Here is a 26,988-nt window from a genome sequence, read left to right as displayed (position 1 = left end):
ATCTTTTTAAGCATGAGTAGAAAAGCATTGCTTTGAGGTTAAAACAAAATCTCAGTACAGGGTTTCAGGCTTCTAAATCAATGATATTTCAAAAGAACATACAGAGAGGAGACGAGGGCGTAAGGGGACACCTTGGTCATGCTTTTAAATTTTCTTTAAGCCTAAGTGTCTCCCTCATTAATATTAGGATTATAATATTTTATTTCATTGGTTGTTGTGAGAATTGAAATGAGATGATTCCTAAATAGTGCTGAGTGTGGTATATTACACACAGTATACACTTAAAAAATGTTAATTCCCTTTTTCCCCAGCCCTACTCAGTCTTCTTGTATTACACTTTAAAGAGAGGGATCAGATCTTAGATTTACTGAAATGTTTGTTTAGATGCCCCTGTGTTCTTTTTTTTTTTTTTCTTTTCCCTGACACATGATCTTCCTCTGTCACCCAGGCTGGAATGTAGTGGCACGATCTTGGCTCACAGCAACCTCTGCCTCCCAGTTTCAAGTGATTCTCGTGTCTCAGCCCCCCGAGTAGCTGGGATTACAGGCATGCACCACCATACCCAACTAATTTTTTCTGTTTTTAGTAGAGGTGAGGTTTCACTGTGTTGACCAGGTTAGTCTTGAACTCCTATCCTCAAGCGATCTGCCCGCATTGACCTCCTAAAGTGCTGGGTTTACAGGTGTGAGCCACTGTGCCCAGTCGCCCCCATGTTGTAATAGCATCAACCTGTCAGGTTGTTTGTAATTCAGGTAGCAAATTGATTTTTGAGAGCACTCTGGGTCTGTTCTGTAAAGTAACTTTATTTTTGAGCAAGGATTCTTAATCTCTGGCCTGGGGATTGTCCATGTGCCCTCTCCCACACCACATTGTATGAAAAATTGATGTCACACATATGGATCCTTTTTTTTTGAGATAGAGTCTCACTCTGTAGCCCAAGTTGGAGTGCAGTGGCACAGTTTTGGCTCACTGCAACCTGCAACCTCTGCCTCCAGGGTTCAAGCGATTCTCATGCCTCAGCCTCTCGAGTAGCTGGGACTACAGGTACACGCCACCACACTCAGCTAATTTTTTGTATTTTAGTAGAGATAGGGTTTCACCATATTGCCCAGGGTGGTCTCAAACTCCTGAGCTCAGGCAATCCGCCCACCTCAGCCTCCCAAAGTACTGCGATTACAGACATGAGCCACCCTGCCTGGCCCATATGGATACATTTTTAGGGTGAGGTACTGTAACTATCCTCAGAGTCTCAGAGGTGTTCATGTCCCCCAAAAAGGTTAAGAATTACTGTTTTACAAGGAACTGAATATTCCTCAGTATCTGAAGACATAGTATAATGCAGGAACTCTGGGAAGATATTTTGTGTAGATTGTTTTACTTCTACAACATTTCTGCAAAATAAGTGTTTTTAAAAATTTTTAATTATTATTTTTAAAAGTAGGGGTTTTTATCCGTGATTTAAAGTTGAGGAAACTGAGTTACAGAGACTAGGTTAGGAAGTAATGGAGCTAAGCTTCATACTCAGTTCGGTATGGCTGTGGTGCCTGTTTGTTGGACAGCAAAGGACTGGTCTGAGGTGGGACGGGGGTTAGAAATTTGTCATTCAACAAACAAATGAGTGAAGTGTAACAAGAACTAGGATTTTTTTTCCCTCTAGCCCCTTAGCAAGAAAGAGGTAGGAGAGAGTTTATGTACAAAACTAAATAAGATAAAAGTACTTTGTATAATAGAAGGAATTTGTATTTTGTCTTTTTGGCAGAGGGAAGTCGTAAAGTTTTAGAGATTGGAGAGACATAATGTTTATGTTTAGAGGTGAGGTAAGGAGCCAGTTAGAGGGAATGGTTGTATATAGGAGAGGTAGCGAGCAAGGTTCCTGCTATGGAGGAGGTGGGTGCGTCTGTGATTGAGAGTACAGTGGAGGGAGTAACCTTGAGCAGAAGGCATACTTCTTCCTTTGAAACTTGAGGAAAGAGGGTGAGAATGGATTTTTATAAATCTTTGTGTAGAGGAGAAATAGAAGGCAAACAGACCTGACCGCCTGAACTTTAAGAGAGCATCGTGGGGGTCAGGGAACTGAGAGTTGAAAATGTTTGGAATAGCAATTGTGGAGAATGGAAGAAAGATTTCGGGATACCAGAAAGCTGAGAAATGCTGATGTGAATCATGAAGAGAGAGGCACAGGACATTTTCAAACAGCAAGACATTAATCTTATCAATATTCTAATGAAAAAAGATGATTTGAACCCAGTTGGTTATAATTTCTTTTTTTTAATTTTTGAGACAGGATCTTGCTTCATCACCCCGGCTCGAATGCAGTGGTGTGATCATAGCTCACTGCACCCTCAGTCTCCTGGGCTTAAGTGATCCTCCCACCTCAGTCTCCTGAGTAGCTAGGCCCTCACCACCATGCTGGCTAATTTTTTTTTTTTTTTTTTTTTTTTTTTTGAGACGGAGTCTTGCTCTGTGTCCCAGGCTGGAGTGCAGTGGTATGATCTTGGCTCACTGCAACTGCCACCCGGGTTCAAGCGATTCTCCTGCCTCAGCCTCCTGAATACCTGGGATTACAAGCGCGTGCCACCACGCTGGGCTAATCTTTGTATTTTCAGTAGAGGCAGGGTTTCAGCATCTTGGCCAGGCTGGTCTTGAACTTCTGACCTCGTGATCCACCCACCTTGGCCTCCCAAAATGCTGGGATTATAGGCGTGAATCACTATGCCTGGCCCATGCTGGCTAATTTAAAAAAATTTATTGTAGAGACAAGGTCTTGCTATGTTGCCCAGGCTGGTCTTGAACTCCTGAGCTTGGGTGATCTTCCTACCTTGGCCTTCCACTGTGCTGGGATTATAGGCATGAGCCGCCATGCTTGGCTGGTTATAATTTTTCTGACTGTTGACCAATTTGGTGGTAGAATGTAAATATTTTTTCAACGTATCTTTTTCAACATGCCTTTTCATTCTAAGCTCTTTTAAGTTGGGGATGATGAACAGAGGTCTACTCTTTTGGAGTGAATAGAGAAGAGTATCAGAAGGGTCAGGCTATGAAATGCCTATACCTGGAAGCTTTTAGGAATGGAATAGTCTGTGAAGTTATCCTGGCTCTGTCAGATCCCTGGCTTGTGACATAATTGCTTTGAGAGCCTTGTCCCTTGATACTTCTGCTGGCTCTGCATCTTTTGTCCTAGCATAGCCTGTGATCCATTCTCACTGATAATTCTTAAATTTAATACTTTCAAATTTTCCTTCTACTGCCTGCAACTGCTATTAAGTCTTCATTTCAGAAGGTCTGAATTCTGGTCATGATTTTGCCACTTGTTCTAGTTTTGTGGTTAAGGAGGCGTAATAAAATGAAAAGAGAACAGGATACTGAATCAAAACGTTTGACTTCTAATTCTAGCCTGCTGCTATGTAAGTAGGACCAGGAGCAAATTATTTCATTTCTATTTCTTCATTTATACAGTTGTAATAATGGACATTGTGTGCTGAGTACTCACCATGTGCCTGGAACTATGCTAGATTTTTTATGTATGTTATCTCACTAATTGTCATAGTAACCCTGCAGAGGAGGTGGTATTTCCCTAGTTTTTTTTTTTTTTTTTTTTTTTGAGATGGAGTCTCACTCTGTTGCCCAGGCTGGAGTGAGATCTCGGCTCACTGCAAGCTCCGCCTCTTAGGTTCACGCCATTCTCCTGCCTTAGCCTCCCGAGTATCTGGGACTACAGGCACCCACCACCATGCCCGGCTAATTTTTTGTATTTTTTTTAGTAGAGACTTTTTTGGCTCACCGTGTTAGCCAGGATGGTCTCGATGTCCTGACCTCGTGATCCACCCTCCTCGGCCTCCCAAAGTGCTGGGATTACAGGTGTGAGACACTGCGCCTGGCCTTTTTTCAAGACAGAGTTTCCCTCTTGTTGCCCAGGCTGGAGTGCAGTGGCACAATCTTGGCTCACTGCAACCTCCACCTCCCCACCTTCCAGGTTCAAGCAATTCTCCTGCCTCAGCCTCCCGAGTAGCTCGGACTACAGACGCCTGCCACCATGCCCGGCTAATTTTTTGTATTTTTAGTAGAGATGGGGTTTCACCATGTTGGCCAGGCTAATCTCGAACTCCTGACCTCAGGTGATCCGCCTACCTTGGGCTTCCAAAGTGCTGGAATTACAGGCATGATCCACCGTGCCCGGCCGCCAGTTTTAAAAATAAGGAAGCTGAGGTTTAGAGAAGTTAAGTAGTTTGTATAAGGTGAGGCACAATAGTGTACAGACACTGGGTTTAAATTTCCAAGTCTATAAGGCTCCAAAGTCCATGCACTGTCTTTTATTTCTTATTTAATTTTCTTCTGCCTTTTTTTTTTTTTTTTTAAAGAGTGGGGGTCTTGCTATATTGCCTGAGTTGGCCTTGAATTCCTGGGCTCAAGCCGTCCTCATGCCTCAGCCTTCTGAGTAGCTGGGACTACAGGTGCACACTACCGTGCCTGGCTTCTTTAATTTTGTATAGTGCTTTACATTATACAGAATACTTTCACCTGTATAAGCTTGTTTAATACTTAGCAATGGTGGGTTTGTTCATTTTGTACAAATGCGAAACGTGAATGTGATTCTTAGGTTGAGGGACTTCCCAGTTGTCATACATTGAGCAAATGACAGAGCTCAGACTCAAAAACTAGATCTGACTGGTGGTCTTTCTCTTTCACATGAAGTAAAAGTAATGAGAGTATAGCCAGTGTGAACTGTAAAGAGTTAGGGGCTCTCCATGTCTGGACACTGTTTTTCCATTGCAGATCCTGCGTATGTGAGCACTCACCACTATTGATCAGTTTCTCATTTCTTTTTTTGTCTTTTTTTTTTTTTTTTTTTTGAGAGATGGAGTTTCACTCTTGTTGTCCAGGCTGTAATGCAATGGTGTGATCTTGGCTCACCACAACCTCTGCCTCCCGGGTTCAAGTGATTCTCCCACCTCAGCCTCCCAAGTAGCTGGGATTACAGGCATGTGCCACCACACCCAGCTAACTTTGTATTTTTAATAGCGATGGGGTTTCTCCATGTTCGTCTGGCTGGTCTCGAACTCCTGACCTCAGGTGATCCACCCGCCTCGGCCTCCCAAAGTGCTGGGGTTACAGGCGTCAGCCACTGTGCCTGGCCTAGTTTCTCATTTCTTGAACAGGTTTTGATTCTACCAAAATCTGGAAATGAATTGAGTAGTCTGAGTTAGAGGTGACTCAGATGTTGCAATGTCCATCTGTGATGGAAGTGTCAGTAGTTCTCTCCTGATCTTAGAGCCAAGACCCTATGCCAGGTTTTCTTAAGTCCACCTGTAGTATGCTGTCTTTTTCCTTACCCCACAGATCTGCCTATTTGGCTGGAGATTTTTGGAGGAAGAAGATCTAATAAATAATGCCACAAATGGTGTCATAAATCACCCTCAATTTCTTTCTTTCTTTTTTTTTTTTAGAGATGGAGTCTTGCTCTGTTGCCCCTGCTGGAGTGCAGTGGTGATGCAATCTTGGCTCACTGCAACCTCCGCCTCCCGGGCTCAAGCATTTCTCCTACCTCAGCCTTCCAGGTAGCTGGGATTACAGGCGCCCACCCCCACACCTGGCTAATTTTTGTATTTTTAGTAGAGATGGGTTTCACCATGTTGGCCAGTCTGATCTTGAACTCCTGACCTTGTGATCCTCCCGCCTTGGCCTCCCAAAGTGCTGGGATTATAGGCGTGAACCACTGCACCCGGCCTACCCTCTATATCTTTTAATCCTGAATCTTACCGCTGAAGTAGTGGTGAAGCTTATGGGAACAGGCACATAGGTTTTGGGATTTCTGTGGCGAATTGGATGAGAGTCGTTACATAGGAATTTTTGGCAGAGGATAAAGGACTGTGTAAACATTCTTGATGTGACAATATGATATAAAAATATCTTAGTTATCAGTAGTGATATTTAATGATCTGTCATGCTGCAAATAATTGTGATAGTGTAGAATGGAATTGTATGTTAACTGATTAGTCTTTCCCCATTGTCTTCCCATAAGTGTATCTTAGTTAATGTTTGTTGAGGTAAGTCAGTAAATCCATACCTCTGGAATCCATACCTCTGTGTTAATGAAGTTGTACTATTTTGCTTACGTGATTATGTTATTTTCAATATACTGTAGCATGTTATTCCCTATCAACTGGAAGTCACTTTGGAAGGTGACTATTTTGTGTTGGTTTTGCCTTTTAGTTTCTCATCAAAAAGTGAAATAAAGGACTCATCTTTTTGCTTTTAGGAAATGCTGAATGTTCATGATCACTATCAGAACATGAAACGTGTAATTTCAGTTGATAAGTCCAAGCCAGATAAAGCCCTTAGCTTGATAAAGGATGATTTTTTTGACAATATTAAGAACATAGTTTTGGATCATCAGCAGTGGCACAAAGACAGAAAGGTATGCAATCACTTGTTTGGTGCCTTACCATTGTATTTTACACGAATGTTTATCCATGGATGATAATGTTGAGAGGCAGCCTAGTATTAGAGGCTATAATCCTGTGGAGCTAAGATTTAGAGGACTTGGCTTTTCTAGTTCCACTTTTGCCACTTATTAGGTATGTGATGTTATTTAACCTTATAGATGAAGTAGATATGTATTTTCTTTTCTTTTTTTTTTGGTAGAAGAGTAAATAATCTTGTTATACCACAGATTTATTACAGACTTTATAATTTGGCGTTTTTTAGGGGTTGCACACTCAGTCTTTGGGCTAAATCCTGCACCCAGATGTGTTTTGTTTGGCATAGTGTTGATTCTAACATTGTTTAAAATTTTTGAGTTAATTACCAACTTTTAAGTATTTGTGGACTTCACCTAAAATTCTAGACATACAACTTCTCTTAAAATTCAGAAGGTCTGGTAACACTGATTCCACTTTGCTGCATGACAGCAGACAGTGGGACCTGAGTGGTGGCTTTTCCTACTGTGATAGGGCAGGTGTTTCTCTGTTTACATATTGTCTACCTGGTGTGGTTTATCTTTTTACAAGTCTCTTCAACACAGATCTTCAACTTAGTTTATTTAACCAAAAGTATTGATGCTGGAGCTACCCATATTTCAGCTAGAGAAAATTTTTTACCCTGGAAACCTAAAGGCTAGCCTTGTGAAATTCACTTTTGAAACTATTACTCCATCTTATTTTAGTAAATCTAGGAAAAAAATTTTTTTTAAAGTAAGCAATTTCTGATTACTTACTATGTGTCTTGATAATGTGTTGGTGTTTTCACAAATGCCACACAGATATTGTTATCTATATATCGTCTTTCAGAAAGATTTCTTGCTACTTTTTCACTTTCTGTTATATAAAGGAAGCTGGCTCAAAACTTAATTTTAGAAAAGATAAACAAGCAAACTGATAAGAAGATAGTCTTGGGAAGAAGAAAATAACTTTATTCCTCTGCATTTATTTTAATGAGAGATAGCAAGTTTTAGAATATTTGGATACTTTAAGTCCTACAAATAGGTTACACAAATGACTTAGGCATTTAATGTAAAAATTTGTTAGTATTCTTTATATACATATGTATATAGACAGGGTCTTCTTGCTCTGTCACCCTGGCTGGAATGCAGTGGCATGACTACAGCTCACTGCAGCCTCGACTTCCCAGGCTTAAGTGATCCACCCACCTCAGCCTTCTGAGTAACTGGGTTTGCAGACATGTGCCACCATGCCCAGCTAATTTTTTTTATTTTTTGTAGAGACAGGGTCTTGCTATGTTGCCAGGGATAGAACCAGTTTAGTTTTAATTTGTTTTTTTTTAGAGATGGAGTCTTGCTATGTTGTCCAGGCTGGTTTGGAACTCCTGGCCTCAAGCGATCCTCCCACCTCAGCCTCCCAAAGTATTAGGATTACAGGATTAGCCACCACGCATAGCCAGTATGTTCTTTTAATAGATAAACTGTCTTCAAAGAGCATTACTACGAGCTCTGAAAACCTGAAGGAAAGGAGAATAAGCCCATTTTCTTACTACCACATAAAGACTACCACATTAGTTAGGAGGATTTAAGCATTTTATTGATGAATTGTAGAACATTTTGAAACCTGTGATCTTAATGTTAGGTGATATATAATGTGAATGATCTTTTAGTTTTTCATTCATTAAAAGTAATGATTTCTCACTGTTCTAAAATTGATTTGCAGTTAATTGAATTGTAAATTTGTGTGTGTGTGTGTATGATGTATGTATCTTTCTTGCTCTTTTAGAATCCATCCTTAAAATCAAAAACTAATGATGGAGAAGAAAAAATGGAAGGAAATTCACAAGAAACAGAGGTCAGAAAACTTTGCAATTCATATTATGTGTGGCTGTGATTCTGTATACTGAGCATTGTGACCCATGGTCAGTATTATAAGACATATAAGAGAAAATTCTGAATCATGGTTCTGTGAAAAGGTAGTTTGTTCTTTACTGGAAGCCTTGTGGAGGCCACATCAGGTGTAGGTTGGGAGAGAGGATGATAATAGTTTTCTGCAGGGAAAGGAAAGCTTGACTATGGAAGGTGCCCTCAGTTCGTAGAGGATCAGGATCAGGCTTTTGTAATATATCTTTTCTCACTTGTTAGCCTTTCAACCAGTGTAGAGTCCGAGCTGTTATACTATATACTGCTTCCTGCTTCCAGAGTTTTCATCCATCTTAGTGGATGAGACAAGGAGCCATCTTTGAGCATAGGCAGATGAGGAGGGAATGGCAGTTCAGGGCTCTGCCTGATCACCCAGGCTTTCATTCATACTGTCCTCCTTGAATCCTGAATGAAAATGATCTGTAACTATGGGGATGGTATTATGGCATCTGCTACATCTGTGAGAGAATATGGTGTATGTTTATGTGTGTGTACTCAATGTATACCCAATGTATGTTAGTTTCTTTTACCCTATTTTCTGTCTGAAATCTTATTTCTGATAATAAATACTTGGGTATTCAGTTTTTCACCTAATGTTTGTGTGTTTTAACTTTTTTTTCCTTCTTGTTTTACATCCAGAGATGTGAAAGGGCAGAATCATTAGCGAAAATAAAATCAAAGGCCTTTTCAGTTGTCATACAGGTAAGTTATTCTTTAATAAGGTAATTTGGAAATTGACTGCTTTTTAAATTATATTTCAATTTTTCATCAAAGTAGTAATATATGTACTTAGTTTTAAAAGTCAAATAATGCTAGACAGATTATATAGCACAACAGTCCGCCTCTCTCTGCCACTTCCCACCCTTGTATTCCTAACCTTGAGAGGCAGCATTTTTGACTTCTTCTCTTTTTGCAGTTTCTTCTAATATTTACCTAGAATTTTGATGCCATTTCCTTTATTGTCTTCCAGCTTCTAGTATTCCTGATTTTGGAAGGTTTTAGGTTTTGCTTTGTTCCTGGAGTTCTGAAATTTCATTTAATACATATAATGTAACTTGGTGTGCATCTTTTTTGTTTATTGCCCTTGGCACTCATGGTGACCTCCTTTTAATCTGGTATCCTTCAGTTCTGAAGAAGTGTCTGTATTGTTTCTTTGATACAAATGTTCTTTCCTGCATCTTTTCTCTTCTTCAGCTTTTCTTATTTTTCTCTTCTATTTCTAGTCTCTGTCTCATTTTCTATTTTCAGGGAGATTTCTTAGGCTTTATTTTCTGAACCATTATATTAATTTAAAAAAATTTCTCCTGATATTTTTTCATTACCAGTAATTTTTTTTTCTCTGAATGTTTCTTGTTTTATTTTTTTAAATGTATTTTTCATTTTCACAGGATGCAATAACTTTTTCTCTTTAAGGATATTAACTACAGTTTTTTTTGATGGTTCCTCCCATTTCCTCTGAGTTCTTTTTTTTCTATTTGTTTGAACTCTTTCACTTTGTTGGCTTTTTTTTTTTTTTGACACGGAGTTTTGCTCTTGTTGCCCAGGCTGGAGTGCAGTGGTGCAATTTTGGCTCACTGCAACCTCTGCCTCCCAGGTTCAAGTGATTCTTCTGCCTCAGCCTGGAGTAGCTGGGATTACAGGCATGCGTCACCACGCATGGCTAATTTTGTATTTTTAGTAGAGTTAGGGTTTCTCCATGTTCACCAGGCTGGTCTCGAACTCCTGACCCCAGGTGATCCACCTGCCTCGGCCTCCCAAAGTGCTGGGATTACAGACGTGAGCCACTGCACCTGGCCCATTTTGTTGGCTTTTTAAAAATGATTGAAGATCCTCAGATGTCTTTTCATATTTAAGGGTGGTCAAGAGGAGATGAAGAGCTTATCTAACCTCTAGATTTCTTTGTCCTGGATCTAGTTATTTAGAGAGCAATCTTTCACTCCCTTGTCTAGGGGAGGAGGGTGGGAAATAAGCCCAGCTGCCAATGTTTTGGGAGCCTACAGAGAGAATCAGCCACGAGGCTCACCATTCCTTATGCAGGTTTCACTCAGCCCCTCTATTTTCAATAAGAGGCCTCATCTCCTTCCTCACCTACACCAGTTTCCTTTGAGCCCACAGCCTTTCTCGTTTAGCCTCTTCAGAGAGCAGGTCTTCTGTTTTGTACAGGAGATCAGTTGCCTAGCTCTGAGGTTGAGGAATGTGACACTATTCTCTATGGATTTTCAATGCACCTGCCTGTTTTTTCAGTCCCACCTCAGCCTTCCGAAGTGCTAGGATTACAGATGTGAACCACTGTGCCCAGCCCTTTGCCCATTTTTTAATGGGGTGGTTTTTTGTTTGTTGAATTAATTTTCTTATAGATTATGAATATTAGACCTTTATTGAATGCAAAGTTTGTGACTGTTTTCTCTCATTCTGTAGGTTGTCTGTTTACTGTGTTGTTTCTTTTGTTGTACAGAAGCTCTGTAGTTTAATTAGGTCTCACTTGTCAATTTTTGTTGTCAACTTTGTCAACCATCAGGTGGTTGTAGGTGTGTGGCTTTATTTCTGAGTTCTCTGTCCTGTTCCATTGGTCTATGTGTCTGTTTTTGTACCAGTACCATGCTGTTTTGGTTACTGTAGTGTATCTGTGGTTTCTGCGTCCATGGATTGAACCAATTCTGGATTGAAAATATTTGAACAAAAAAAATGCATCTGTACCAAATATGTATGGACTTTTTTCCTTGCCATTATTCCTTGAATAATATGACAATCATTTACATAGTATTAGGTATTATAAGTAATCTAGAGATGATTGAAAGTATATGGGAGGAAGTGCATAGGTTATATGCAAATACCACACAATTTTATATCAGGAATTTGAGCTTCTCTGGATTTTGGTATCCGAAGGAAGTCCTGGAACTAATCCTCCGTGGATACTGAGAGACAGCTATACGTGGTTGCTTTTTAAGAATTGTTGGCCGGGTGCGGTGGCTTATGCCTGTAATCCCAGCACTTTGGGAGGCTGAGGCGGGCGGATCATGAGGTCAGGAGATCGAGATCATCCTGGCTAACACGGTGAAACCCCATCTCTACTAAAAATACAAAAAATTAGCTGGGCATGGTGGTGGGCACCTGTAGTCCCAGCTACTCGGGAGGCTAAGGCAGGAGAATGGTGTGAACCCGGGAGGTAGAGGTTGTAGTGAGCTGAGGTCGTGCCACTGCACTCCAGCCTGGGTGACAGAGCAAGACTCCGTCTCAAAAAAAAAAAGAAAAAAAAGAGCTGTTAATACCTGTATTGCATATACAGCATTAACTGAAAATTCTTTGCTTAAGCAAGTAAGGGAATTCACCTAATGATGTAACAAAACAAATCCTTAGCCAGGATTGGCTAAAGATATCTGTGTCTCAGACAAAGCTATCATTAAGACTGGTCCTCCATTTTCACTGCCGTCAAGTGCTGTTTTCCTGACAGCTCCAGCCTTTCATGTTCCCAGCTTTAGCTTCCAAGGCAAGAAAGAATTTTCTTCCTAATAGTTAGACAATTCCAAAATAGCATTTCATCAGCCATGATACATACCACATACCCCGCCTGCTTGCCTCCCCACTCCCAACAAATTACCCTGGCCATGGGGGTGTTAAACTCATTGTGGCCAGATCTGGGCCACATGGCCAAACCTGGAGCCAAGCGTGAAGTATTTCTACTTGGAACGCGTGGTAGTGCCTAAGGGAAATAAATTTATTAGAAGATGCCTCTACACCTTTGTTGCCCAACCATGCCAGATAATAGAACAACTTCATTTTAAGCCCATGTGAGTAGATGGTGATGACAGCTGCAGGAAACTTCATGTTATAAAAATAAGAGACTATTTACATGACACAGGTAGTTATAGTAAGCCAGCCAGGGGTAATAGTAAAGTACTTTATGACAGATATTTCTGTAAATCTTTCCTCATCTTTGATTGTACATTTTATCTTCCTCTGAATTACCTATCATTTGGATTCATTTTATAATTTATTGGTTAATTGGATTGTAACTCTTAAGGCATCCAAATCAAGAAGGCATCGTCAAGTCAAACTTGACTCTTCTGACTCTGATTCTGCATCTGGTCAAGGGCAAGTCAAAGCAACTAGGGCAAAAGAGAAGAAAGAAAGATTGAAACCAGCAGGAAGGAAGATGTCTTTCAGAAACAAAGGTAACTTTTTAAAGTCTTACTAAGATTCAACAAAGGAGAATGGGTTTTATTTATGACTTTGCCTCATCTTTATTTCCTTGTTAAGAAGGATTAGATACTTGTTTGAGAACATTTTTGTGAGATTTAATATTAAAAATAAATTCTGTTAGATTCTTGGAATCTTACTGCTTGAAAAGGATCCTAGGCATCATATCAAATGTATCATTTTACAGATGATGAAATTTTGGCCTGGCCGGGTGCTATGGCTCATGCCTGTAATCCCAGCACTTTGAGAGGCCTAGGTGGATGGATCACTTGAGGTCAGGAGTTCAAGTCCATCCTGGCCAACATGGTGAAACCCTGTTTCTACTAAAAATATAAAAGTCAGGCATGGTAGCGCATGCCTGTAATCCTAGCTACTTGGGAGGCTGAGGCATGAGAATTGCTTGAACCCGGAAGGCGGAGGTTGTGGTGAGCTGAGATCATGTCACTTCACTCCAGCGTAGGTGACAGAGCAAGACTCTGTCAAAACAAAAAGAAATTTAGGCCTATACAGATTAAATAATTTGTCTAAAGTGATACATCAGTTAACAGCTAGATAGTTATGAAATCAGTCTGGAATTATCCAGTGCATTTTTTTTTTTTTTTGAGTGGGAGTTTTGCTCTTGTTGCCCAGGCTAGAGTGCAATGGCATGATCTTGGCTCACTGCAACCTCTGCCTCCCAGGTTGAAGCAATTCTTCTGCCTCAGCCTCTTGAGTAGCTGGGACTACAGGCACTCGCCACCACACCCAGCTAATTTTTTTTGTAATTTTTTTAGTAGAGACGGGGTTTCACCATGTTGGCCAGGCTGGTCTTGGACTCCTGACCTCAGGTGATCCACCTGCCTCGGCCTCCCAAAGTGCTGAGATTACAGGCATGAGCCACCGCGCGCAGCCTCCAGTGCATATTTTAGTAGTCTCCAGTGCATATTTTAGTAGTAATTTTTGTGTGTGAATCAAACTTATTTGTAGAATGAGATACAAATAATGCATTCTATAAACCATGTTTCTTTTTAGCTGTATTAAGATGTCCTTTTTCTTTGACACAGTGTATCTGTAAAATTACCTTTCTTCTTAAGGAAATTACTTTCGTATATATTTCAATAGTTTGGTTTAGTTTTGTTTTTTTTTTTTTTTTTCTTGAGACAGAGTCTTGCTGTGTTGCCCAGGCTGGAGTGCAGTGGCGCAATCTTGGCTCACTGCAGCCTCCGCCTCCCAGGTTCAAGAGATTCTCCTGTCTCAGCCTCCCAAGTAGCTGGGACTACAGGTGCCCACCACCACGCCTGGGTAATTTTTTTTTGTATTTTTAGTAGAGACGGGGTTTCACTATGTTGGCCAGGCTGGTCTTGAACTCCTGACTTCGTGATTCGCCCACCTTGACCTCCCAAAGTGCTGGGATTACAGGCATGAGCCACCGCGCCCGTCAGTAGTTTGGTTTTTTAAAAATTGTATGAACAATGTGTATGCACCATACATAAGTTTGGAATTTGATTAACAGGTTTACTTAAGGTGAGAAAAAAAGGAGCGTTAGAAACAGTAAATATTTAATGACTAATAACGAAATTCACTCCTAACTACTGCAGGAATATGTGAAGATAAGGTAACAGCCTTAACAGCCTTTTTTTCCCCCTATGTTGAAGCAGTGGAGGGGGAGAACTGAAGTTAAATATCTTTAATATGTCCCAGATATGATTAAGTCCTGTAACAGTAGCACCCTTGAAGTGCACTGAGAATTCAGAGGAGATACCGTATTTGTTAAGTATGATCAAGAAATAGTTCAAAAGGAGATTTTTCTACTTCCTTTCACAATGCTAAAGGATATGACTAAACTTACTGAAAAAATCCTAAGTCACATGTATCAAAAATAATCCTAGACACAAAAACACCTTGACTGAGTACACTTATTTCAGGATGCATTCAGAAACTATTAATATGATTTACCACATCAATAGGTTAAAGGGGAAAATGTGAATTTATTTTAATAGTTACCAAAGAAGACATTTGGTAATATCTAGCATCTATTCTTGATTAAAAAAAAAAAAATCCTCTAGATCAAGGAGTCACCAAAGGGTTTCTGTAGAAGGCCAGGTAGTAAATACTTTAGGTTTTGTAAGTCGTGTTTCTGTCACAACTACTCAGCTCTACCATTGTAATGTGAAAGTAGCTATAGATAATACCAACACACATTAGTGTGGTTGTAGTCCAGTAAAACTGTATAAAAGCAGGTGGTTGGTCACATTTGGTCCAGGGGCCATAGTTTGTTAACTCCTGCCCTAGATAAAATAGAAGATTATTTCTTTAATCTTAAAAGTGTGTGTGTGCATGCGTGTATTAGATTACAAGCTGCCTCATGTTCAATGGTAATATGCAAGAAGTATTATAGTTTTATTTAACGTTGCTCTTAAAGAGCTAGTCAGTGTAATTAGACAGGAGAGCTAAGGGAGATATGACATCAGAAAGAGAGCCTAGAAAATTATCATATGTGAATGATTTTATGCCTAAAAATATTCTAAAGAGAATTTGCTGAAAAATAATTAGGAACAAAAATTTAGGGAGGTAAGGGTTACCACTGTAGACCTTACAAAGATTAAAAGGTGACCAAGGCAAAATTATAAATAATTTTATGCCGGTAAGTTAGGTAGCTTCAATAAAATGAATAAATTTATTAAGAGACACAAGTTTCCAGGCTGGGCGCTGTGGCTAATGCTTGTAATCACAGCACTGTGGGAGGCCGAGGCAGGTGGATCACCTGAAGGTCGGGAGTTCGAGACCAGCCTGGCCAACATGGAGAAACCCTGTCTCTACTAAAAATACAAAACTAGCTGGGCTTGGTGGCACATGCCTGTAATCCCAGCTACTTGGGAGACTGAGGCAGAAGAATTGCTTGAACCCGGGAGGCGGAGGTTGCGGTGAGCCAAGATCACGCCAAGATGGAGCCTTTGCGCTCCAACCTGGGCAACAAGAGTGAAACTCTGTCTCCAAAAAAAAAGAGAGAGACACAAATTTCCAAAACTGACGGAAGAAATCTGAATAGTCTAATGTCTACTGAGACCCCAAAATATCTGAGACAGGTCTCAGTTGATTTAGAAAGTTTATTTTGCCGGGGTTAAGGATGTGCCTGTGATACAACCTCAGGAAGTCCTGAGACATGTGCCCAATGTGTTCGGGATACAGTTTGCTTTTATATATTTTAGGGAGACATGACACATCATCAATATGTGTAAGTTGTACATTGGTTTGGTCTGGTAAGGCAGCAAGTGGGGGCTTCAAGGTTAGAAGTAGGTAAGACAAAAAGTTGCATTGCATTTTTTGAGTCTTTGATGGCCTTCCACCTAATACAAATAATACGCAATTTACTCTGGCTCAATGAATCTGCATTTTCACATAAGTAATAGGGGAGAGGAAGCAATCAGATATGCATTTGTCTTAGGTGAGCCTCAGAGGGATCACTTTGAATAGAATGGGAGGCTGGTTTTGCCCTAAGCAGTTCCCAGCTTGACTTTTCCCTTTAGCTTAGTGATTTTGGGGTCCCAAGATCTTTTTCCTCTCACACTGCTAAAGAAATTAAATTCCCAGGCTTCTCTGGAAATTTTAGCAAACATTTAAGAAAGGAGTGATCTAGATTCTTTCAGAAAATACAAGAGGGAACACTTTGCAGCTTATTGACATTGCAAGAAAGAACTAAAGACCAATATCCCTTATCTTATCCAAAGAAAAATTCAAAATGGATTATGGACCTAAATTTGAAACCTAAATTATAAAACTTGTGAAAAAATATGTAGGAGAAAAATGTTTGTGTTCTTGGGTTGGGCAAGATTTTCACAAAAACACAAGCAAATCATGAAACAAAAAAAAATTGATAAATTGGCATTCTCAGAGTTACAATTTTTGTCTTCAGAAGACACTGTTAAGAAGATGAGAAGATAAGCCACAGACTGGGAGAAAATTTTTGCAAACTACTACCCTGATAAAGGTCTTGTATCCCGAATAGTAATATATAAAGAAGTCTAACTCAATAAATATACAGCCCACCCAATGAAGAAATGGCTGAAACATTTCACCAAAGAAAAGATATGGATGGCAAATAAGCATATGAAAAGATGCTCTGCATCTTTAGTTACTAGAGAAATGTAAATTAAAACCACAATGACATTCCACTAAACCCTGAATGGCAACAACAAAAAAGACCCCACAAAGCAAAACAAAAATTGTAATGAGAAAAGCTGTTGAGGATTTGGAACAAGTGGAACCTGCATACTTTTCTGGTGTGAATCCAGAATGATGTGGTTACTTTAGAAAACTCGTAGTTTTTAAAAGGTAAACATGTACTTACCATCCGACCCAGAAATACTATTCCTTGGTATTTACACAAGAGAAATGAACACTTAATCTTCACACAGAAATGTGTATGCAAACGTTTATATCGCTTTATTCATAATTGCAAGAACTGCAGACAGCCTAAAAATCCTTCCTCTGCTGACTGGATAAACTGGCATATCCATACAATGAAATACAACCCAGCAATAAAAGAGCTATCATACATGTAACAACATAGATGAATCTGAATTCAGTGTGCTCTGTGAAAGAAGACAGACACAAAAGGCCATATACTCTGTGATTTATATGACATTCTGGAAAAGGCAAATCTGTAGGTACAGAAAACATGTATTTGGTTGCTAGGGACTTAGGGGTAGGGGAAGGTGTTGAATGCAAAGTGGCACAGAGAAACTTTTGGGGTCATGGAAATCTATATTTTCATTGCAGTGGTAGATTGCACAACTGTGCATTTGTCCAAACTTCTCTGTACAGCAAAAATGGGTGAATTTTATTGTATGTTAATAATACTTCAATAAACCTGACTGATGGCCAAACACGAACAACAAGAGAGGACATAAGGAAAAGATTGTTTAGTTTGATTATATTTCAAAAATTAACTTCTCGTAGATTAAAATGTTTTTTTTCTGAAAAACTGTTCAGCTGAATTAAATTTAAAGGAGTTTAACTGAGCAGTGAACGTTTGGAGTATCGCACAGCCCCCAGAATCACAGCAGATTCAGACTCCAGCGCAGCCACGTGGTGGAAGATTTGTAGCCAACAAAAGGGAAATGAGGTACAGAAATCAGAAGTGAGGTACAGAACAGCTGGATTGGTTACAGCTCGGCATTTGCCTTATTTGAACACAGTTTGAAGACTCAGCAGTGTATGAATGGTTGAAGTACTGCCACTGGGATTGGCCAAGAGTCAGCTATTGTTCAGGCACATACTCCTAAATTTGGTTTTCAATCTTGTCTACCTATTAAGCTAGATTGCAGTTTGTCCACAAGGACTCAAATATAGAAGTACGGAGTCCTTCTCAGGCCATATTTAGTTCACTGTAACAGCAGTACCAAAGATATTTAGGTTTAGAAAACCTCACAAGCACTTTTATTAATTGCCTTCATATAGGCACAGCAATGAGATAAGCTGGCCAAGCTGCTTTCTTGAAGACCTGAAAAAAAAAATGTTTTAATGTGGTTGAGGAACAAAGGAGGAACAAGAGCAAAATAGGAAAAGAAAGAAGTTAAATGAAATGAACTTTCATCTTGAATGTGTGACAGGTGTAATTTATGATATCACCAATCATATCTTAATTAGTTCCTGAAAACAACTGTTTTGTAAATTCTGAAACTAACTTAAGGACAGGCTCTATAGTACATCTGAGATTTGTTAATGAATTTTCTCAGGGTGTTAGGGAGGATTTACCCATGAGAAAGAATAAAGTATTATAAAATGTGATCTGAATTCAGATCATCATGGCTTAACTAATCCAGCTAAGGTATTGTAAATACTCTGAAGCAGAAGTAGTTACCTGAATAATAAAGACCCAAATGGTTAGTTTGTAGTTTCTCTTTAATCAAACGTTCATTTCCATACAGTGAAAAGGTATTTTTGAGTTTACAGTTTTTCAAAAAGAGGAGCCTTCAGTTCCATAAAAGGCAAAAGATCTTACAAATCCATTTGCACATATGATACTGTTAAAATTTCTAATTTTAAAAGAGCTCTTATAAATGAATAAGAAAAGAGCCACCACCCAGTAGAAAAATAGCTTAGGACATGAACAGGCAATAACAAATGCAGGCAGACAGTGTGTATAGGAAATAATTGGATTTCATTTATAATTAAAGATATATAAATTAAAACATGATTTTTATATTATTTGATAAAGATTAAAGATAATACCCATTGATAATGAAAGTGTGAGGAAATAAAATCTCAGTTTAAGTGGGAGAGTAAATTGGCACATTCTTTTCATAGAGCAATTTAGAATCATGTCAAAATTTTAAATGTACATGCCTTTTAGAATTGCTAGGAATTTATTCTGTAGAAATCATAAATATAAAAGGAAATTCATTGCAGGATTATTTGAAATGGCAAACTGTAAACAAATCAAATGTATAATGGGTAAATAAAATTATTGTCAGTCCAAACAAAGGAATACTTTGCAGTTACTAAAAAGTGAGGGAGGCTGGGCACAGTGGCTGACGCCTGTAGTCCCAGCACTTTGGGAGGCCGAGGCAGGCAGATCACAAGGTCAGGAGTTCAAGACCAGCCTGGCCAATATGGTGAAACCCTGCCTGTACTAAAAATACAAAAATTAGCTGGGTGTGGTGGCGGGCACCTGTAGTCCCAGCTACTTGGGAGTCTGAGGCAAGAGAATCACTTGAACCCAGGAGACGGAGGTTGCAGTGAGCCGACATAGCATCACCGCTCTTCAGCCTGGGTGACAGAGCAAGACTCCATCTCAAAAAAAAGAAAAAAAAAAAAAACTAGGGAAAGCTCTGTATTATGAAAGTATATCCAAAATATATTGACTAAAAATAAAACACAATATTATCTATACATTTCATAGTGAAAAGGCTTTTTAAAAAGAGTATGATCTCATTTCTATTAATAAAAAAATACATACATACACACATGAACATAATATATAGCACTGAAGAAATCTAGGTGTGTATGAAGTATTACCAGTGGTTAATTTTCAAGAATAGTATAATGAGAAACTATCCATAAATGTCTGTAATGTTTGGATTTTATATAACCATGTGTTACTTTAGTAATCAGTAGAAATCCAAAGACCTTTTTACAAATAAGGTAAACAAAATTTCATAGACTCAGACAAGTAGAGGGGCTGGTGTGAAAAAGGCAAAGTAGCTGGGAAGTATAGAGTGAGGGGTCCATTTAGGCTGGATTGTAAAGGGGGTATGTTGGGGAGTTAAATGTTAAAAGTGCTGGAAAAATAGGTTGAGGATTGTATTGTGACCAGGCCTTAAATATGGAATCAAGAAGTTTACACTTCAGTTGGTAGGCAGAGGGGGAGTCAACTGAAACTTTTGAGCAAGAAAGTGGCATGCCCAGAGTTTTCCTTGAAGAAAATCATTCTGGGAGTAGAATGGCAGGTAGCTGGGAACAAACTGAAAATAGGAACACTACGTAGAAGGCTGTTGCGGTAGTTCAGATTTAGGAGTAACGAGTGTGTGCCACATGGTTGTAGGAATTAGAGAAGCAAGGCTAACAGACATAAGAGCCAAATACGGAGACTAGTGGAGAGGGGTGAGACAAGAATGCTTAATGTCTGAGCACCTGGGAGGATATTTGTGTCCTTGTTGGAGAAATATGATGACACAATAAAGATTTCATTGAGGGGAGAATTTGCTCCAGTCTGCCTTTCCAGACTGGTTTCTGTAATAATTGCTTGGTGTATTAATGGGTGCTCAGTATATTGATGGAATTTACTTAAGCTTGTGTTATTTAAGCTTCAATTATGTGCTCACCATTCCTCGAATATAACATGCATGTTGATAGGACATCAGTAATACCAGTGCTATGATGGATGAAGATGATAGCAACTACTATTTATGTAACACTTTTTTTTGAGACGGAGTGTTGCTATGTCACCCAGGCTGGAGTGCAGTGGCACGATCTCAGCTCACTGCAACCTCCACCTCCTGGGTTCAAGCGATTCTCCTGCCTCAGCCTCCCCAGTAGCTGCGATTACAGGTGCTCGCCACCATGCCTGGCTGATTTTTGTATGTTTAGTAGAGACGGGGGTCTCACCATGTTAGCCAGGTTGGTCTCGAACTCCTGGCCTCAAATAATCCACCCACCTCAGCCTCCCAAAGTGCTGAGATTACAGGCGCAAGCCACCGCACCCGGCTATGTAACACTTTTTATCTGACAAACTTTTTCTCACGTGTCCAAGGCTTTCTAGATAATACATAGCAGAACTGAGACTGGAACGAGTCTGTCTGAATCCAAGCCTGATTCTTTAACTGTCATACTGTGCTACCTCCCAGGTCACTGGAGTTGTGGCTCTGGAGCTCAGATTAGACATACACTTAAGTAAATTTGTTGTTAGTTGTATTCTAGCTGCCTGACTAGTAATCATTTGTTTGGATAATCAGTAATGGTCTATTACTGATCACTGCACCCCACACATTTATCTTTGAGCATAGTAAAACTGCCCACCTGAGACCTTCTAGGGAGTTAGTTTTATGGATAATTGAGGTTAATGATTACAATGTTGAAATTTACTTTTTTGTTCCTTCCCGAGATGGAGTCTTGCTCTGTCGCCCAGAGCTGGAGTGCAGTGGCGCGATCTCGGCTCACTGCAACCTCCACCTCCTGGGTTCAAGCAATTCTCCTGCCTCCGTCTCCCGAGTAGCTGGGATTACAGGCACCCACCACCATGCCCAGCTAGTTTTTGTATTTTTAGTAGAAACAGGGTTTCACCATGTTGGCCAGACTGGTCTCGAACTCCTGGCCTTGTGATCCACCCACCTCAGCCTCCCAAAGTGCTGGGATTACAGGCGTGAGCCACCGCCCCCAGCCAAAATTTACTTTTTAAAAATTTAATTATTTTTGGCTATCTTTCTCAAATATATTGCATTCTGTTTTATATGTTTCCTTTTTTCTACATTTATCATTTTTGTAATTATAAATATATTAAAGTCAAATATATTTTATGCTCTTATTTTCTGGAACACTGTATCCTTAACATAATTTAATTTTCTCCTGACAAGTCATGGTCACTATCATGAGGATTATGTTACTGGGTTTTATAATGTAATGATTCTATCAAGAAATAGGCCGGGTGCGGTGGCTCACGCCTATAATCCCAGCAGTTTGGGAAGTCGAGGCAGGTGGATCACTTGAGGTCAGGAGTTTGAAACCAGCCTGGCTAGCATGGTGGAACCCCCATCTCTACTACAAATACAGAAATTAGCTGGGCGTGATGGCGTGTACCTGTAGTCCCAGCTACTCAGGAGGCTGAGGCATGAGAATCATTTAAGCCTGGGAGACGGAGGTTGCAGTGAGCTGAGATTACGCCACTGTACTCCAGCCTGGGCTACAGAGAGAGACTCTGTCTCAAAAAAAAAAAAAAGCTTAAGTGTGGGGCATTTTATACTAACTGGCTTCATGCCGCAGTGCTTTGTTCTTATGTCTTTTTTTTTTTTTTTTTTTTTTAAATAGTGTTTCTGTTACACTTACTGTAGTGAACGTCTTTCTGTTCTCAGTGTGCAGGCTCAGGAGGCAGAGGCAGGAGAATTGCTTGAACCCAGGAGGCAGAGGTTGCAATGAGCTGAGATCGCGCCACTGCACTGCAGCCTGGGTGACAGAGACTCCATAAAAAAAAAAAAAGCAAGATATAACATATCAAATGATAAAAGTGTTGGGGCAAAGAAAAACAGCATAAAAAATAGTCACTGTTTATGGGGGTTGCTTTTGGGACATGGAAATTGTGTGCTAAATGGTCCTTGATATGACAGTGGTATCTGATAAATTTGGTTGGGATACTTCTTCAGGTAACAGAAGGTTGATGTAGAGAACCTCTAGTGTTTTTGAAAATGGAAAGTCAATCGCAAATTATGACTAGAGGAATATATCTTGTAGAGCATATGTGGTGAGAAAAGAAAGTATGTTCACATCCAAAAGTAAGGCTGTTAAACTAAAAAATTACATTTGTAATTAATAAAGTTGAAGTAACATATGTGATTATTCTTTGATGGCTGCAGATGTAACCCCTGTCGTGTGTGATAAAGATTAAATACGGTATTTGTGTTTGGCTAATTTTGTTTATTCGTTTTTTCTCTGTTTTCTCTAGTGGAAGAACTAGAGACTATTTTCAGAGTATAAATACAAATATGTTAGTATTTGAAAAAATATAGGTATTCTAGAATGCATATTTCTGTTTACCATTACAGTTTCCATTTTTACATGTCTAATTTTTATGCTGTAATAATGACAGTTTTTGTAAAATGTTTTCTCAAAGATTATAATATTCTTTGCTTTCATATAAAATCATTTTCTAAATATTTCTAGGTAATGTGCAGAATATACACAAGGAAGATAAACCTTTAAGTCTGAGTATGCCTGTAATTACAGAAGAAGAAGAGAATGAAAGTTTGAGTGGAACAGGTATAGATAAAATTTTGTCAAACTAGTCAAGTAAACTAACTTATACTCGTAGAGCATCAAGATTTAGAACCCTTGAGGAACATGACAGTTTGCTGTGTGTTCTTGTGACCCTTTCATCTTTGACCCATTGGGGAATTTCAGTATTAGTCATATCATTAATGACATCTCAAAGTCAGGGATAATACAATAAATGAATGGTATGGATACCCATTAGGTATCCTATCAGGTTCATCTTTGTAGAGATGTCTCTGTCAGACCTCTGACCTGCTTTCGTCTGGACAGTGTTTCAGTACTTCTAATCCTGACTGCTGCTCTCTTCCAGGAATTTGTTTTCTTTATTTTTTTTCATGAGACAGGGTCTTGCTGGGTTGCCCAGGCTGGAGTGCGGTGATTCGATCACAGTGACTTACTACAGCTTTGGCCTCCCCAGCTCAGGCTATCCTCCCCTCCCGCCTCAGCCTCTTGAGTTGCTGGGACTGAAGGCACATGCCACCATGCCTGGCTAATTTTTGTATTTTTTGTAGAGACAGGGTCTCACTGTGTTGCCTAGGCTGATCTCAAACTCCTGGGCTCAAGTGATCCACTTGCCTCAGCCTTCCAAAGTGCTGGGATTACAGGCATAAGCCACCGTGCCTGGCTTAGGAATTTGTTTTCATCTTAATTTGTTTTTTTTTTTTTACTTGTCTTTTCTCTTTTTCTTTTTCTGCCATTTCCCTTTTGTTTTTCACTGGTAGGGAATATTTTTTTTCTTTTCTTTTTTCTTTTTTTTTTTTGAGACAGAGTCTTGCTCTGTCACCCAGGCTGGAGTGCAATGGCGTGATCTCAGCTCACTGCAAACACCATCTCCCGGGTTCAAGCGATTCTCCTGCCTCAGCCTTCCAAGTAGCTGGGATTACAGGCACCCATCATCATGCCTGGCTCATTTTTGTATTTTTGTAGAGATGGGGTTTCACCATGTTGGCCAGGCTGGTCTTGAACTCCTGACCTTAAGTGATCCGCTTGCCTTGGCTTCCCAAAGTGCTGGGATTACAGGCGGGAACCACTGTACCCGGCCAGAATATTTCTTTTTGCCACATCTTTTATAATTTTCATGTTTTTGTGTTTTCTATTACTTTCTTTGCTTTTAATGATCAGTAACCTTTAGGTTCGTGCTGTTTCTAGATGGACAATTATTCGAGTGTTGGTTCTGGCATCTCCTGTGGTAGCCAGAATGATGTATGGTACTAGTGTTTTGGGTTACATTTCTAGGTTTAATTGAAATGAAGTTGAAATCTTAGTCATTTTCTTCTTCTTAGTACTGGCCTAAATACCTTTGAGATCTAGCACCCTGGGTTCATATAATTATAGGGAGGGTGTGCCCATATGAAACAACTTCACAGTAACTTATTATTAATTAGAATTTAGAATGACTAAGGGCTACTATCTCAATAGATTGATATTGCAATAAGATTGAGATCTTACTAGCTCAATGGAGGTAGTATTTTTTGTTGTTATGTGTTTTTGTTTGTTTGTTTTTTTGAGATGGAGTCTCGCTCTGTCGTCCAGGCTGGAGTGCAGTGGCATGATCTTGGCTCACTGCAACCTCCACCTCCTGGGTTCAAGCAATTCTCCTGCTTCAGCCTCCTGAGTAGCTGGGACTATAGACACGTGCCACCACGCCCAGCTAATATTTTGTATTTATTTTAGTAGAGATGGGGTTTCACCATGTTAGCCAGGATGGTCTCGATCCCCTGACCTCATGATTCGCCCACCTCAGCCTCCCAAAGTGCTGGGATTACAGGCGTGAGCCACTGCACCTGGCTGATAGTATGTTTTAAACTACTATATCATTTTGAAGAAAAAATTCTTGAATATGTCAGGTTTAAGATTTTTTTGTTGTGTCTTTGCTGTGAGGGCATTCTTATTGTGTTGTACCAGTTAGACATCTATGTAGTTGAAATGTATATCATCAATTAGGTATTATCGTGTAAGTGTCAGTTTTTTTTTTTTTTTTTTTTTAGATCTGACTGACTTTTAAACTTTATGTCTTTAGAGTTCACTGCATCCAAGAAGAGGAGAAAACACTGAACAAAGAGCCTGGTGTGGTTTTTAATTTTGAGTTTTCTGACAGAAGAAAAGATTGATATTTTGTGTATTGAACAGGAAGACTGCCAGTATTAAAAATAGTCCTTCTGGGAAACTGTGGGTTATTTCTTGGAAATTGCAATACACAGTTCTAGAATAAAAGTACAAAAAATTAGAATAAGAATTCTTTAACATTTTCTTTAATGATTTGCATAAATGGAGATAAAACTTGTATTTAGTATGTAATAGAAAAAATTCTGTTATTTGCAGATTGTTACTATTTCCTATAACGTTTTGTGATACTATACTGTCCTAATACAGTCTGGTAATACTATTCTGTTTTATTTAAAATATTTTTTATTGAAATATTAATGTTTATTACATGCAAATAACTAATTATTTTGTATCTACAATCTGATAATGGATTTTTTATTTTGTATATTCTATTTTGTATATTGTTAAGTGCAATAAAGTTTTTGCCTTGTTTTATTTTTTAATACATAAAACTTACATTCTCTTAACATGTGATTGATAACTTAGGAAGTTCACAATGTATTTTCTACTTCTGCAATTAAATATTTTTTAGTGCTTGTTTATTATTAAATACTAATTTAACTAAGTACTAACTTAAGTACTTAAATACTAATGTATTAAGTATTTAAGTACTCTACTTTCTAATAAAATCTTTAAGAATAATAATGTAAATTTCAGAATGTGTCTCTGGTACAGAATAGTTGATATTCACAGAAAAAAAAAATCTATAGATTCATGAATATGCCTCTCTGTTGATTTCTTGTTCCAAACATTTTAATAGAGATTGCTTGAGCCATGTTGTTTGAATTGCTGCCAATAGCAGACCATATCCCTATCATGTTGTTGGCTCAACTGTTTTTGGTTTTGTTTTTTTTTTTCCCTAATAGAGACGGGGTATCGCTATGTTGCTCAGGCTGGTCTTGAACTCCTGGGCTCAAGCTATCCTCCTGCCTGAGCCTCCCAAAGTACTGGGATTATAGGTGTGAGCTACTGCACCCAGCCTTAACCTGTTTCACAGTTGATTATACTAAACGCTGTTTTCCAGCATGGTATTATTAAGGGATTTAAAGTTTGGGTTGCATGCCTGTAATCCCAGCATTTTGGGAGGCCGAGGCGGGCAGATCACGAGGTCAGGAGATCGAGACCATTCTGACTAACACAGTGAAAACCACGTCTCTAATAAAAATACAAAAAGTAAGCCAGGTGTGGTGGCGGGCGCCTGTAATCCCAGCTACTCGGGAGGCTGAGGCAGGAGAATGGTGTGAACCCAGTGAGCCAAGATCGTGCCACTGCACTCCAGCCTGGGCGACAGAGTGAGACTTCGTCTCAAAAAGAAAAAAAAAAAAAAGTTTGGGTTGAAGATCAAATTCGTGATATCTCTATATCTAATCTTTAAAAATCAGAATGCTAATGCTGACCCAAATAAAATTTTCATTTATTAGCATTCATGCAGTCACAGTTGTTTCCTTTGACTTCAAATGTTTTTGGTCATGGGGGGCAGTTTTCATAATGTGGACATTGGGTGGAGCATCTTGGATTTAAACAGTCTGGGGTTGGGGTGTAGATCCATTATTGGCCCCACTTGATATAGTAGGTTGTTTGCTAGAACTTGTCTGACTGTTAAAAGCTTATAGACATTGTACAGCTAACACACTGAGTTGCCCTTTTTTCGTAACTGTACTTACAAAATACATGCTATCGTTTCACTTGTACCTCAAGATGGTAGTGCCCTGTCCCCATTCACAAAGTTAGTAAGTCATGCTTCTGAGTCATAAACACAGGGCTCAGTCTTATAATTTCAGCTTTTTAATATAAGCCAACACGTGGAAATCCAGAAAGATACTTTTTTAACTATAAGCAGTAAAACTCCACTTCAAAATGGCTTA

The 26,988-nt window shown here is 39.3% G+C and overlaps 1 protein-coding gene across 2 annotated transcripts in view; it reads left to right on the top strand.

The window, feature by feature from the left end:
- The window catches only part of SNAPC1 (small nuclear RNA activating complex polypeptide 1), a 33,912-nt gene extending 7,366 nt beyond the window's left edge, over positions 1 to 26,546 (top strand). Inside the window, exons 5-10 of one of the 2 annotated variants that reach the window (XM_032134755.2) lie at positions 6,257 to 6,415; positions 8,223 to 8,291; positions 8,999 to 9,061; positions 12,381 to 12,531; positions 22,910 to 23,005; positions 25,038 to 26,546. In XM_032134755.2, the coding sequence (XP_031990646.1) occupies positions 6,257 to 6,415; positions 8,223 to 8,291; positions 8,999 to 9,061; positions 12,381 to 12,531; positions 22,910 to 23,005; positions 25,038 to 25,072 (573 nt within the window). In that variant the 3' untranslated portion in view covers positions 25,073 to 26,546. The remainder of the gene's footprint in view (positions 1 to 6,256; positions 6,416 to 8,222; positions 8,292 to 8,998; positions 9,062 to 12,380; positions 12,532 to 22,909; positions 23,006 to 25,037) is intronic. The other variant, XM_058429800.1, reaches the window with a different exon arrangement.
- The last annotated feature ends 442 nt before the right edge of the window (positions 26,547 to 26,988 follow it).

The sequence above is a fragment of the Hylobates moloch genome, unplaced genomic scaffold (assembly GCF_009828535.3).
Source record: "Hylobates moloch isolate HMO894 unplaced genomic scaffold, HMol_V3 SCAFFOLD_16, whole genome shotgun sequence".
NCBI lineage: Eukaryota > Metazoa > Chordata > Mammalia > Primates > Hylobatidae > Hylobates > Hylobates moloch.
Note: the sequence above shows the minus strand (reverse complement) of the source record. Positions and strands in the feature narration are given on the sequence as shown.